The 14394-nt window shown below is 38.6% G+C and overlaps 1 protein-coding gene across 6 annotated transcripts in view; it reads left to right on the top strand.

Annotated features, from left to right (window-relative positions):
- LOC133522438 (protein nervous wreck) overlaps positions 1–14394 on the top strand; it is an 81998-nt gene that overhangs the window by 34522 nt on the left and 33082 nt on the right. For 4 of the 6 annotated variants that reach the window (XM_061857892.1, XM_061857828.1, XM_061858109.1 and 1 more), the window contains exons 9-12: positions 8750–8935; positions 11840–12076; positions 13276–13411; positions 13749–13996. In XM_061857892.1, coding sequence (XP_061713876.1) covers positions 8750–8935; positions 11840–12076; positions 13276–13411; positions 13749–13996 — 807 coding nt within the window. The remainder of the gene's footprint in view (positions 1–8749; positions 8936–11839; positions 12077–13275; positions 13412–13748; positions 13997–14394) is intronic. The other 2 variants (XM_061858031.1, XM_061857952.1) reach the window with 2 other exon arrangements.

Here is a 14394-nt window from a genome sequence, read left to right as displayed (position 1 = left end):
AGTATCATCCAAAGTCATAATTTAAAAGTAAATTCTACCAGCTAATTATTATTTATTTATCGTATGGCATATGTGTGTCACTGGATTAAGTACATAGATAAACTTATAATTAGAATTTCGCCTTTCCTAGGTACGCGACCGCTTCTTCTGATAGGATCTTAAAATCATCTACATGGCCTGTGTATCTAGTAAGGGGGCACTTCAGAATGATGTGGTTGATGGTCTGGTCTGGGTGCCCGCAGTTACAGGCAGGAGAGGAGCTAATTAAGATGGAGAGACTGGATTTATTATTAAAAATAATTTATTTAATCGAACAGAGTAACGTCCAAGATAATAATTAATACAATATTAACTTAAATCTAATTCTTAACAGCTATTTATAATAAAGTATTGACAAGTAAGCATTGACGTCAAGACCTAATTAGGGGTAGCGCTGACAAAGGTTAATTGTATTGGTTGCTCCACCTTAACTCCTCCCTCCTCAAGAGAGAAATTATCTGAAGACGACACAGTTGGGTTCAGAGAATTTCGTCCTATACACTTTGTATAAGGTTTAAATTTATATAAAGTAAAAACAATGATTAAAAGAATGACAACATATAGTAAAATGGTCCAGACACTAATATTTTTCACCACGTAAATGAAGTCGTCCGTGTTGCTTTCGCTCACGCTGAACTTGGCACTGTTGATGACGTCCTTGATGTCGCTGAAGTCCACATTTTGTAGGTCTAGTCGTCTTTCTTCTTCTCTAATGGGCTGTCGTAATTCTGGTAATGGTACGAACGGCGTTTGCAGGTCGTTCATTGAGGTGTTTGTGGGTGTTGGAATGATAATGTCTCCTACTTCTGTTCTGCATTGTTTCTTCGGTTGTAGAAAGAAGGTTCCTTGTATGGTATGTTTGTTAACTTCTTCGTTGCAGTATTCTGTAACTATTAGGTTATTTTCGGTATATATCAGCCAGTAGTTTTCGGTGATCCTTTGAATTTTTTCCTTTTCTATTTGTATGACGTTCTGGTGGCATTTCGTGTAGTTCTCCTTCAGCATCATAATTTGTTCTATGCAGGTCTCAGTGGCGTAGGGTACGAGGTCATCACTCGAACACAGGAACTTGTTGTCCTCGATCTCTTCACATGGGTTTGCTACGGGCCTGTATTTCAACCTGTTCACCACTAGGTAGGGGTGTTTGGGGATAATTGTGGTCGTTTTTAGGGTTTTATGATTATGAATAGGGATAGGGATTACCTTGTAATAATTATACGTACTTGGTTCTATCAATGGAACTTCTAATACAAAAACTAATTTATTACTAACTATATAGGATTTAAGAATAATGTTACGTTCTATTTTAATTAAGTTTATTCTATCTACTGGGTAAATTAAGTGAGCATGTTTCGTTATTTCTGAAAGGATGTGAATAAGTTCTGTAGAATTTATTATAGACTGATGTAGGACATGTAATTTGCTGAAAGCTATTGCTGTCTCTGTTTCTTGAATAAAATCGTATATAATGTGAAAGTTGTTGGATATTTGAAACAGGTTATTCATAAGTGACAAGGTGATATCTCTTTTGGATTCTCTTTCTAACAATGACTCTAATTCAATAGTTTTATTACTTAATTTATTAATGTTTGAATTTGTAATTTCTGCAAGATTGGCAAATTTATCTAGGCTATTCACCATCAAAGATACTTTACGTTCTACTGAATGTTCTGCATTTTTAAGTTGCCTTATCTCGAGGTCATAGCGTATTGCGTCTGTTTCATCTAGATTTCCTGAAATTGACTTAATTACTGAACCTAAAGGACTAAATAATGCTCGTTTAGATCTAGAAAAAGGTAAAATCTGATTAATCCTATGTCTTATTTTAGATTCAAATGATTCTATTTGTTTACACAAATTACCTAATTGATTTTTATATTCTATGTTGCTTGAAATAGTTATGTTTAATTTACTATACTGTTGAAAGTTAACATCTACTTCATTTATAAGTAATTCTAAGTCTAATGTCTTAAAAATAGTCCATGAATTAATCCTCATCACTGCTGTGCCCAGTTTGATCGGTGCTATTCCCGGATTTGTTTTCAGGCTTTGAAGTTCCAGGCTGTAGGTCGAGCCGATCAGTGTCAGGATTGCGATTCTTAACCTGTGGAGGACGTTTAACATTCTTAATAGCTACCTTAGTTTTCCTTTGTTTTAATTGAACTGGAATAATATTTCTACTTGGTTCACCTATTACCTTAGCCTTTTCGAAGCGTGGTAAATCTTTAGCCTTTCTAGTCCTAGTATTTTTCATGAAAATATCATCACCTTCTTTGATTTTCGGTGGTTCTTCACCTCCCCTCTTTTCCCTAACTTTAACTTTATCTTTATGAAGTTTTTTCGCCACGTATTCGTATAAAACCTTTAACCTCTTCCTATGGTCCTGTAAGAGTTTTTGCGTGAGATTTCGTTCTCTATCGATATCGAATACATTATTCGAATCCGTATTACCAAAGACCATTTCGAAGGGTGTAAAACCAGTAGCCGAATGGATGGAGTTATTGTATGCCATGATTGCATAGGTCATTACGGAAGCGGCATCTGAATCACTTCTTTCATATTTAGCTAGACGATAGATTTCGATAACCGTCGAGTGAAATCGTTCGACCACTGCCATTGAGCTGGGGCTATTTGGAGTACCTATGTGTAGCTCGATTTTATAAAGTTTTAGCAGCTCTTTTATAAGTTCGTTATTAAACTCGGTACCTGAATCACAATTGATTTTCTTGACAAGTCCGTACATACTAAAATATTTGATAAGCGCTTGTACTACCTCTGGTGTGCTACGATTTGGTATATTAATAGCCTGTCCTAATTTACTAAACGTGTCTGCTATTGTTAGATAATATTTACTATCGATGTAAAGTAAATCCATAAAGACTTCTTGAAATGGTGAGTTTTGGGTTTGCGTTAATTGTATACAGGGTTTGATTGGTTTCCTTTCGTACTTCATTTTCTTACACTGTTCGCATGTATTTATGATGGCAGTAACGGTGTCTTTCATATTTGGCCACCAGTAGTAACGTTTTAGCTTTATTAATGTTTCGTTAATTCCCCTGTGGCACGTTTTCCCTTCATGATATTTTATGATAAAATCGCGTTGATCAACTTCTGAGTCTGTCAAATTAACTATGCGCTCTGTACATTCTATTAATTTTAATGTTCCCTTTTTGTAGAGTTTTGTAATTACTGTTGAGAAAGTTTTCCTAAACTCGGGGGCTTCAAAGTAAATAAAATATTTGTATTTTGTATCTACATATTCTTTAAGAAATTCCTTTACCAAGTTTTCATTATTAATGGGCATAAATACTTCTGTGATACGTTGTTTTTTGTTAGATCTATCATTTACGCATATTTTGTCTTTAAACCACGTGTGAACCAAGATTTGTTTTGGTTTGCTATCTATGGCTTCTTTTAATATTGGTATACCCTCGTGTTCTCTATTTGAAACGGAATTCGCTGTAGCATTGTCATCTGAATCTGAGATTTTTATCATTTCGGATGACTGTTCGCTTTCGGAGTCTGAAATTTCTATCGTCTCCAGTTGCGATGAACGATTTTGTTGTATGTTTTCCTCTAATTGTTCTAACTCTCTCCTAACTTCAGCTACGCGAACTTCGTTTTCATCTATGTTTGCTATTATAGAGTCTAAATCATCATCTATGGCATTAATCCTAATTCTAGAAAGGGCGTCAGCATTCGTATTTTGCTGTCCTTTTTTGTACTTAATCTCGAAATCGTATTCTTCGAGTCTCAATCGCCAACGTGTGAGCTTACTATTCGGCTCTTTTAGTGAGTACAGCCATGCTAATGGTCTGTGATCTGTGTAGATAGTAAACTTTTTACCGTAAAGATATGGTCTAAAGTACTTCACGGCCCAGATTACGGCTAGGAGTTCCTTCTCGATGGTACTATACCTACTCTCGGTATCACTTAGAGATCTACTAGCATATGCTACAGGTTTATCTGACCCGATTGGTCCTTGTGATAGGACCGCACCTACTGCAAAGTTGGATGCATCAGTGGTTAGAAGGAATGGTTTGTCGAAGTCAGGAAACTGAAGAAGTGGTGCGTTAGTTAGCAATTTCTTACATGTTTCAAAACTGTTAACATATTCCTCATCTAAGACTATCTTTTTTCCTTTCTTTAGACAGACGGTAAGAGGTCTCGTAATCTTCGCGAAATCTTTAATGAACTTTCTGTAGTATCCTATAAGACCAAGAAAGCTTTTGATTTCCGTTGCTGTCTTAGGAATTGGATATTTTAATACGGCATCTATTTTATCATTATTTGGCTTAAGGCCTTCATTGGTTATTGTATGTCCTAAGTAAAGGACTTCTTTTCTAAGGAAATGAGACTTATCTAACTGAATTTTAAGGTTAGTTTGACGAAATCTTTCAAACACGGCCTTTAATTTATCTACATGTTCTGATAAGCTTTTTGAAAATATTATTACGTCATCTAGATAGACCAAACAGTGTATTCCTTGCAACCCTCTGAGCACGTTGTCCATTGCTCTTTGGAAGGTAGCCGGGGCTGTTTTTAACCCGAACGGCATTCGATGGAATTCGTAATGACCAAAGGGTGTGCTGAAAGCTGTTTTAGGTTTATCCTCTGATTCTACTTCTATCTGATGGTACCCACTCGCAAGGTCTAGCGTAGTGAAGTACATACTTTTACCTAACATATCAAAAAGGTCATTGATGTTTGGTAAAGGGTATTTATCATCAGTCGTTATGTCATTTAGCCGCCTGTAATCTACGACCATTCTCCATTTTTGTTCCCCCGAAGCATCCAATTTTTTTGGTACGAGGTGAACTGGGGCACTCCATGGTGAGTGTGATTCTTGAATTATATTATCGCGTAACATTTTACTAACTTGTTTTTTTATTTCCTGAGTTTGAGTTTGAGGTAACCTATGAGCTTTTAAGTTAATGGGATCTTCATTTTTAGTCCTAATTTTATGCTTAACTTGATTACTGAAGGTTAATGGAATATTTTCACAATAGAATATATCCTTGTACTCTCTACATAAGTTGCCTATTATTGTTCTTTCTTCCTCGTTCATATGGTCTAATCTAAGTTTATTTAAGTTGTTTACTAATAATTCATCCACATCTTGTGAAATTTCCAGTTGATTTGAATTGATTGAATTTATGTTAAGTGCTTGTTGATTAAATAACTCTACACGAAATGGGGCTGTCACTGTTATTTTTTGGTGTAAATCAGTTGTATTTTGAATTACAGTTGCAGCGTAACCGTTAGTGCATTTTACTATAGCGGCTGGCATTCTTACCCCGTTAGTGAACTGGGTAAAATTTAAAATTCCTTCCCCATGTAACAAGTTAACTGGTAATTTAACTCTAACCTCAGTTCGCGGCGGTACATTGAAGGTTTCTTTTCGAAATGATTTATATGTCATTGGTATTTGCGTGGTGTTTGTGACTAACATCCTTGTTTTATAATTAACATCGGCTCCTAATTGATCTAATAAATCACTGCCTATTAGACCGTCGTATCTTTCGTCCACCGTATAAATATAAAATTTATGCTTTTCGTTAGTGTTAAAAGTTTTTGGTAGATTAATGTAAGCTGTCTCATTATGTGTGCTTATGGCGTGTGTGCTAACTACTTCGAATGGTTCAAATCGTTTTGAGTTTCCGTAATATTTGTTAGCTATTTGTGGACTTAAAAATGATCGAGTACTGCCCGTATCTATCATAAAAACGGCGTCTAACTCTGGTATATGAATGTATGGCAGATTTTTATGCTTATTATAGTTTAAAATTATTTTCTCCCTACAATTGAGGCTTCCACGTAAAAATTTTCTACTGGTTCGCAGTACGAGACAGAATTTTGACCGTCATTATACTGTTGAGAATCGTAATTATTCTCTGTGTAATTAACACGCTTCGAATTAACTGTTCGCATAGTGACATCGGTATTCGAACCCGATGCTACCGGTTGTTGTGCATCATAGCCTGTACGATACCTATTGTCCGTAGCAGATTGCTGACGGGGCGTCTGCGCCGGCGCCTGCATTGGCGGTGACCTACTTACGCGGGGCACGTGTTGTGGATTACTGTCGTTAAATCTATTATTAGAATATGAAGTTTGTTGGCGATTATTTCTATATTGGAATGAATTATTTTGGCCGTTTGAAACATTGGTGCTATATGGCGTGAATGTACTTGTTGAACCAAATGTCCTATTAAGTACAGGTGTGTTTGATTGCCTTTGCGTATTGTCAAATTTTGGAGTGTTGCTACTAATCTGGTTTCGGTTTGAATTCATCCTCGGATTCCTAGCGTCGTATATAGTTTGAAAGTTTTGTTCTTCTAAAACGATTTTTAAAGCATCCTCCAAAGTTGTGACATTTTGCAAACGCACTAGCCTAACTAAATAAGCTGGCAAATTAAAAAGAAAAACATTCAGTGAAGTGTTATTATAGATATGGTGTTTAGCTGCTCGTAAATTTTCGTCTTCTATTGTTTCACTTATTTTTGCAAACAAACTACTTCTTAATTGTTGGACTTTGTGGCAAAAATCCAAATAACTTTCGCTTTTATTACGTTTTAGTGATTCTAATTCCATTGCCAAACATTCCTCGGACCTAGGGTCACCAAAATGTTGGCTTAAAAGCTGTTTTAACTCTTGCCATGTATGTATGGAGTCCCTTTCTCCTATTAAATTAGCGGCATTCCCAGAAAGTCTACTGGTTATAATGTGAAGCAAATATAAGTTTTGTGCGATACCTCCCGGGAAAGATTGTAAAACATATTCACATTTTTTTAGAAATAATGGTAATGCTCTTGTTTCTCCATCGAATACTGGGATTACCTTAATTATTTCTGCAGGTACCCTATTAACGTTCTCCATTATTATTGCAAAGTGAATTAAAGGCAAGTGAGAGAAAAGAAAAAAAATACCTCGAAATTAACTAATATTCTTGTGTTTACTTACTGCTACACGCTATTTGAAAAGAATTTTATTCTCAATTAGCTTTACTATTTATACTATACGATTAAGGCAATGTCTAATCCGTAAAGGTACGTATAAATATTACTGGTAGATAACGGAAGTAAGCGAGGGAATGGTGAAAAGGTGTACTCACAGTCCCGCAGCTTCCATGTCCTTCCGGAATATTGTAGATCTTGAAAATACTTGTTCTCGGGTCCAGTCCAGGTCTGTCGCTGCTCGGCTGCTCAGCTTCACAGGAACTTGACTCAGTTTCCTCTTAATAAATTTATTTGTTCGAATTCCCGTTTAAACGTAGAAACGTACGTTGTCCGGCACGGCACAGTCGCGAGATTTTATCGGCTTTCTGAACGTGTCAGGATACGACGGGAATCCTGTCCTCAGCGCCAATTAAGATGGAGAGACTGGATTTATTATTAAAAATAATTTATTTAATCGAACAGAGTAACGTCCAAGATAATAATTAATACAATATTAACTTAAATCTAATTCTTAACAGCTATTTATAATAAAGTATTGACAAGTAAGCATTGACGTCAAGACCTAATTAGGGGTAGCGCTGACAAAGGTTAATTGTATTGGTTGCTCCACCTTAACTAGCTCCAGCCCCATTTGTACCAGTGGTGGCCGCAGTTGCCAACTCCTGTTCTTAAGCGGTTAAGAGCAGACCACACCCGGCGCGGTTCCTTGAATCCCACTAGGGATACTCGCAGGGGTAGAGCAGAGAAGGGGTTTGCTTGGTCCCTGAGGGCTTCCCATTCTGCGGTCCATGCCTCCTCCAGGGTACGGGTGGTCAGGGAGTTTTCAATCCGTAGTGCAGGCGGGTTTCGGGATTTAAGACGTTTTCTTCCGAAGCCCTCTAGGTCTTGGTGAATTGGTAGTTCAGGACTACAGTGCGCTTTCACTAGTTCGCGTTGGAGGCATTTTTCTCTTCGCAGGCGCGCAGGGGCTATGTTGCTAAGAGCGGGGAGCCAGTGGATGGGTGTTGGCTTAAGGCATCCCGTTATTAGACGGAGAGTCTGGTTAAGCTGCGTGTCAATGGCTGAGGTATGAACACTATTTATCCAGACTGGAGCGCAGTACTCGGCCGTCGAGTAAACCAGTGCCAGCGCCGTGATTCGGAGACACGAGGCAGAGGCTCCCCAAGTTGTCCCTGTTAATTTTTGCACTAGACTATTCCTGGTCTGCAATTTAGCTGATACTTTTTGTAGGTGACACTTGTAAGTAAGACTTCTGTCTAGAGTAAATCCAAGGTACTTGGGGTGCGGATTATGTTTAAGTATTGTGCCCTTAAACTTGACGGTCAGTGTTCTTTCTGCAAGCTTATTGTTAAGATGGAAGCAGCAGACTTCCGTCTTGCTTGGGTTAGGGCAGAGGCGCCAGCTAATATAAAGATACAACTCAAAATTTGCATCTGATTACTTTGCCCCACATGTGGATAAAATGCAACTTTCTCATTAGTTTTTGAACAATCAAGAGGCCCTTTACCAGTTAGTGTGGTGAAAAAGTTATTTATGTATGGCTGTATGCATAGTTTATAGTATGTTATTATATAAAATTAATTTAGTTATAGGTTAACTGGAAGTGATCCTTCTTAGGGATAAGTTCGCCTTTGTACTACACAATTATCTTATATCTGGTGTAATCTATATATATTTTTTCTCGTACAATCAAGTGTTTACTTACTTACTTACAATGGATCGCCAATACTAATTCGTGTTTTGTTGAACAGTACGACTACGAGCCATGCGACAACGACCCCGTCGACATCGTGACCATGGAACACGAGTCCGTGGCGCAGACGCTGGCGCAGGAGGCGCGGCGCTGGGCCACGCGCGTCGTGCGCGAGACCGCGCTGGTGCGGGACGCGACCCGCAAGCTGCACTTGTACCAGGCCATGCGCGAGGCGGGACAGAAGGTGAGTTGTTTCCACAGATAACGAGGCTGGGTGCACACGCGAAGGAATACCTCGCAAAATACAGTCACTTGAAACTCACAAATTTACAATTTTGATTTAGACAATTTCTGACTAAACATGGTAAAATATGTGTAAAACCTGCTGTTCGCGCTATAGACAACAAGATTTACATAGTTAACAAAATACCATATGTAGGCCACAAACCAGTCCCATCTAGGTATTAATTGTTGAATACTGAAAACAACTTCTTATCGCTCACGCATTTTATTATCTTACGAGTATTAAAACCTGTTTTTTAGCTCTTAGTATGAACCTACTAAAGATTAAACTTACATACCTAATGTAATTTTTTTTTTACCTTTACTCGATTAAAACTATGTAGATATAAAATCTACTTATACTACCCTTAATACCTTCAATAATAGTATAATCAAAGCTACAATATACGTAAAAACATCGGATTCTTCGTCATTCAAGTAAAAACATAGTATACTATGGCATCGAAGCGAGAACTAGTTATCTTGTCGTTAGCATGCATTGAAATTAATACGTATACATGCAAGGCGGTGCAACAGCATCAATATTAAACTAGAGCGGGTTTCAGAAGTTAGGAGGCGGAGCCTCTGTTTACACGGAGAACACGGTTGTCGCCCCGATTGCCGATTTTATTCCTTGGATCGTTTGAGAAGAAATATCTTTGATCCTAGCGAAATAACAGTACTTTTTCTATGAAATTCCTTTTCATAATAATATATTATAGGTTTGTAGGTTCCAATTTTTTTTTGTATCGCTTATTTTGAAAAAAGGAAAACCTATAAACCAAGTTTTTTATTGTGTCAATAACATAGTAAAAATCGTGGATAATGGAAAATATTTAGAAGTGGAAAAACGTCTTCTATTTTTTTATGGAGGATCACGTGGCTCTTAAGAGGAAATTTGGAACAAAAAATATGTTACGCCGCGTGAAACTTTTGATGGAAGATATGGCGATCGCGCGCGTTTTAACGTTTTTCCTCAATAACTCTTAAAGTATACTTCTGATTAAAATTTCGCTAGTCAAATCCCTCGGCTAAGTCACTAACTATTTTATACAAAAATTATACTGATATAGTGTACAGGGTAACGATATGCCATAGACATGTTTTCGTATTTTTTTTATCGAGACAACTTTAATTGTTAAGTTTTTTTTAAGTTTGCCCTCGCTAATATACCTAGTCTAGTTTACGAGTGAATTGAATTTATCATGTAATTAAGGTAGGGTAAAAATTCAATATAAAAATTAAAATACTTGCGTTAGACCTCCTTTTAACTATATACAAAAAGAACCCCGGGGTGTTTCCTGTTACTAGAGCCAAAAATTAAAACAGATAATAAAACGTTTGTTAAAAAACTATTAAATAAATAAAGTCTTGATTTTCTCTTTCTCATACAAGTGAAATATTCTTTCCTATGTACGCTATCATCAGTGTAACTGAAGTTGCTTGTCACGCTTTAAATACACTTAACTTAACATGCATTGCGTCTTAGAATAAACTTCAAAGTGTACTAAAAATCAAAACATAAATTATTTTTTAAAGTCGCTGAACCAATGTTGGTCAGTTTGAGGAGTACAGCCTAAACGGTCATATTGTAGCATTTAGTTTGCCTAAAGTTACAGCTTTTGTGTCCTACTTTCATTCATTTGCCGGTAATTTACACATAATACCACTGTGTCAGGTGTAATAAGGATCATTAAACAATTACGATTGTCAATAATACTTACTTATACTTAATGTCAATTGTAATAAGCATAATCTTTAATTGGTATTATTACCAACTATCAATGGGCCAATATTTTTACGGTACCCTTGTTCTTTGCCAAAAGTATTATGTTACTAAGAGTATTTGGTATTTGACTAGGACAGCTTACATATTGTCAGAATAGTGGCCATTACACAAGGTCTGAACAATGTACGAAATTGATGAATCCGCCAAATCTGCCGTGTGAAATTAGGCAGTGTCCCGTGGGGCGCATGAGAATGACATCGTGATTGCAATCAAACTTCTACGCGTGAGAATGCATGACAATGACCGAATTCATGAATATGGTAGTAGTTCCGAGAAGGCCACTGGCTGGGCTTGCCCTGCACCGATAACCAGGATCAGTTTAGATTTTATTACTTCAGTAGCTCGAATTAGAATAAAATATTATGCTGTTTGAAAACAGTGAATCAAATAGCATTATTGAGAAAGAATCACTTTGTCCTACGCTGCTCGAATATTCCATTGTTGTATTTCGTTCGGTCTGTCTAGTACCGTAGTTTACCGTACCTATACTTCATTTACTTATTTATTTGTGAGAGAGGACAAATAAAAGCCTTCCAGAATACAAAGTAAATTTGCCGATAGTTGTTCCTGGAAACCTTAATTAAATATAGCACTAAATTTTCTTTGCTGTTGTGTAAAACGACGGGTGGTGCCATTTATTGCAATTAACAGTTTATTTACAAGGAACACGTGGAGGTGAAGTCGATCGTTTGTCATTTACTATGCAGTTTGGGGGATCTATCTATTGTTTTATATGCTAAGACCTTATTTATATTAAATATGGACAGTCGATGTGGCTCGGCGAATAGGACTTCGAGTGACTGCAAGTCTTAAGTCAGCTGCATAAGTAAGTATCTAAGCGTGTGAAATAGTCAAAATGATCCGCGTATGCTTTAAGAAATCTTATTTGATAAAACTTTAAAATTGAGTCTATTAAATGATATTTTCAAAACAACAAAAAAATCAAGTAGATCTGAAACCAAGGGAGCCACAAAGGTCGCGCGAGAGGTGATGGCTTTACGTCACCGACACAAATACTAAGATACTTAAATCGGAGAGAAATACAGTCCTAGAGAATAATTCGTTCTTTGTTCGTAGACGGATCCAAACGACCCGAACGGACCGGACCTGGAGACGCGCATGGACGAGCTGCGCTCCAACATCCGCCGCTCCGAGACCTCGAAGGCCAAATACGAGGCGCGGCTCGAGTGCCTGCGCAACAGTAGCGCGCCCGTCGACGAGTGGCTCAAGGAGATCGACCTGCTGGCCGTGCAGGACACGTTGCCACGCAGCAGCAGCCTGCTCAGCGTGAGGACCGACGCGTCCGGTGCTGCCGTGAGTGTACTATTGTATTCTAGCAATGAGTGACTGCAGGAAATCGACCCGCTGGCCGTCCAGGTCACGCAGCCGGCAGCATCAGCCTGCTCAGCGAGGAGGACTTCAGGTGCTGCTGTGAGTCTGCTGTATTATAGTGAGGTGGATGAGTGGCTGCAGGAGATCGACCTGCTGGCCGTTCAGGACACGCTGCCGGCAGGAGCAGCCTGCTCAGCGTTAGAAGGACTGCTGGTGCTACTGTGAGTGTACTGTGTTAAATCGAGGTGGACAAGTGGCTGCAGGAGATCCACCTGCTGGTCATCCAGGACACGCTGCCGGCAGCAGCTGCTGTCAGCGTTAGGACTACAGATGTGTAACTTGCGTAAAGTTCCCAAAAAGTAGGAATAGTTCTCGGAAATTTCAGAAAATTTTACAGGTAACAAAGGAAACTTTCATTTTGGAAATGGAAAATTTCTATTCCTACACAAAAACATGAGAAATTTCCTATTTTTTTCCTAGTGGAAATTTTGGAATGTTCCAACCGCACATCAGTAGGACAGGTACATCCGATGCGCCCTTAAGGGTAGATGTCGCTTTGTATTATACGTTTCTAAATATAGTGGTAACTATCTGTATTTTTTATGTGTGCGTATTGTCGTCAACGAGTTCTTAACTTCTTAGTTGTATCAAAAAATGTGATAAGTAAATACCACTTGAATGAATTTGAAATAGCATAGCGCTTCACAATGTTATGCGTTGGATTTTTTAGAATCTTACAGCTTTCCTGACATTTCCATTATGGTAGATACATTTTAGTTAAAGCTTCTGAATTATTAATGAAATCTCGATTCGCACTGATTATTTTTGTTCATAAATGTCTATATACATCGCTATATTAAGTACAAGGAATTCTTGATGCTTGATTCCCCAAAGTTCACGCTCGGAATATTTCAATGCGCAACCTACGTAAGCAACCCACGCCTGACTTGGTAATATCTAACTAATGACGACATATAAAGACGATAATATGCTGTTTATGAAACACGCGAAATGATTGACATTATTTTTTAGAGTGAATATATCTATAAACTTATCATCATATACTCATATTATACATATATGAGGAGCAATTACGTAATTTACGAATAACTTTAACGTTAACGTAACGTTAGAAAAGCTTTTATCGTAGAACATTTTACTAATGGCAGAGTATTTTCCAGGACCAGCCGAGCTCCGACTCATTCTACGACAGCGACAACACTGAAGGCGAGCAGGCTCCGGCCGCCTCTGTGTCGGGCCATCAGCGAACCACTTCCGGCTCCCAGCATGAGGACGAACACGAGGAGGATGTTGACAGTAAGTGCGAGTAAAGCGATACTTCTAAGGATAATTATACTAATTGGTCTTGAAGTGGCGCAGGATTTTCATGTAAACCTGGCTGTATTTGATTTTATAATTATGATTTTTTTAATACATGCATTCTTTATATTTGATTTAGATTTCTCTTTGAATACCTGCACATTAAAGTTAAATAAAATAATAATTATGGACTAGAGAAAATTAATGTAAATTACTTGTCAGTTTTAGTTTACAAAAATATATTCTTTTGACTTTTATCGAGTTCCCAAATCCAATCAGGCTCAAAACCCGAGGCACAGTGTAAAGAAGGCCTCTTTATTTGTGTGTAACACAGGAGAAGAGAGAGTGATTGGTTGGGACCCTCCGGCCGCGGATGAATCCCGGGAGATGGGCTGGAATACAAGCGTTTCTTCCGCAGCAGCGCTGGAGGAGGAGAGGATGCGCATGGAGCAGCTGGCGGTGGGCTGGGACGACCCCACGCAGGTCAACTGGGGCGAGGAGCAGGAGGCGGAGGCGCCGGCAACAGGCGCGGAGGCGCCCGCCGCTCCGCTCTACAAGTGCACTGCGCTATACTCCTACACGGTGAGTTTTGTAAACGTTGGTCCCATAGCTGGAGGCGCGACTCGTGGATCTGGCAGTGGGCCGGGACGACTCCACGCAGGTCAACTGAGGCGAGGCGCCGGCAGCCGGCGCTGAAGAGCACGCCGCTCCGCTTTACAAGTGCACCGCGCTCTACTCCTACACTGTGTGATGCAAGCGTTGGTCCTTCAGTTAGCCTATTCACCGTTAATCACGACACGTTGTCGTTATGCCTCTTTGAAGTATTTCCGCTACATACCGGGAAAGCCATGTTACCGGCTACGACGTAGCGCTAAGACCGTAGCTCAGCGGTGAATGTGTTAAATTACCTTTAAATACATCGTGTTCCTATCAAATCAGAACTATTAGTGCGTTAAATCAATTAGGCTTAAAATAAAATA

This window comes from Cydia pomonella, chromosome 1 (assembly GCF_033807575.1).
Source record: "Cydia pomonella isolate Wapato2018A chromosome 1, ilCydPomo1, whole genome shotgun sequence".
In the NCBI taxonomy this organism is placed as follows: domain Eukaryota; kingdom Metazoa; phylum Arthropoda; class Insecta; order Lepidoptera; family Tortricidae; genus Cydia; species Cydia pomonella.
This window is presented reverse-complemented; position numbering and strand designations above follow the sequence as displayed.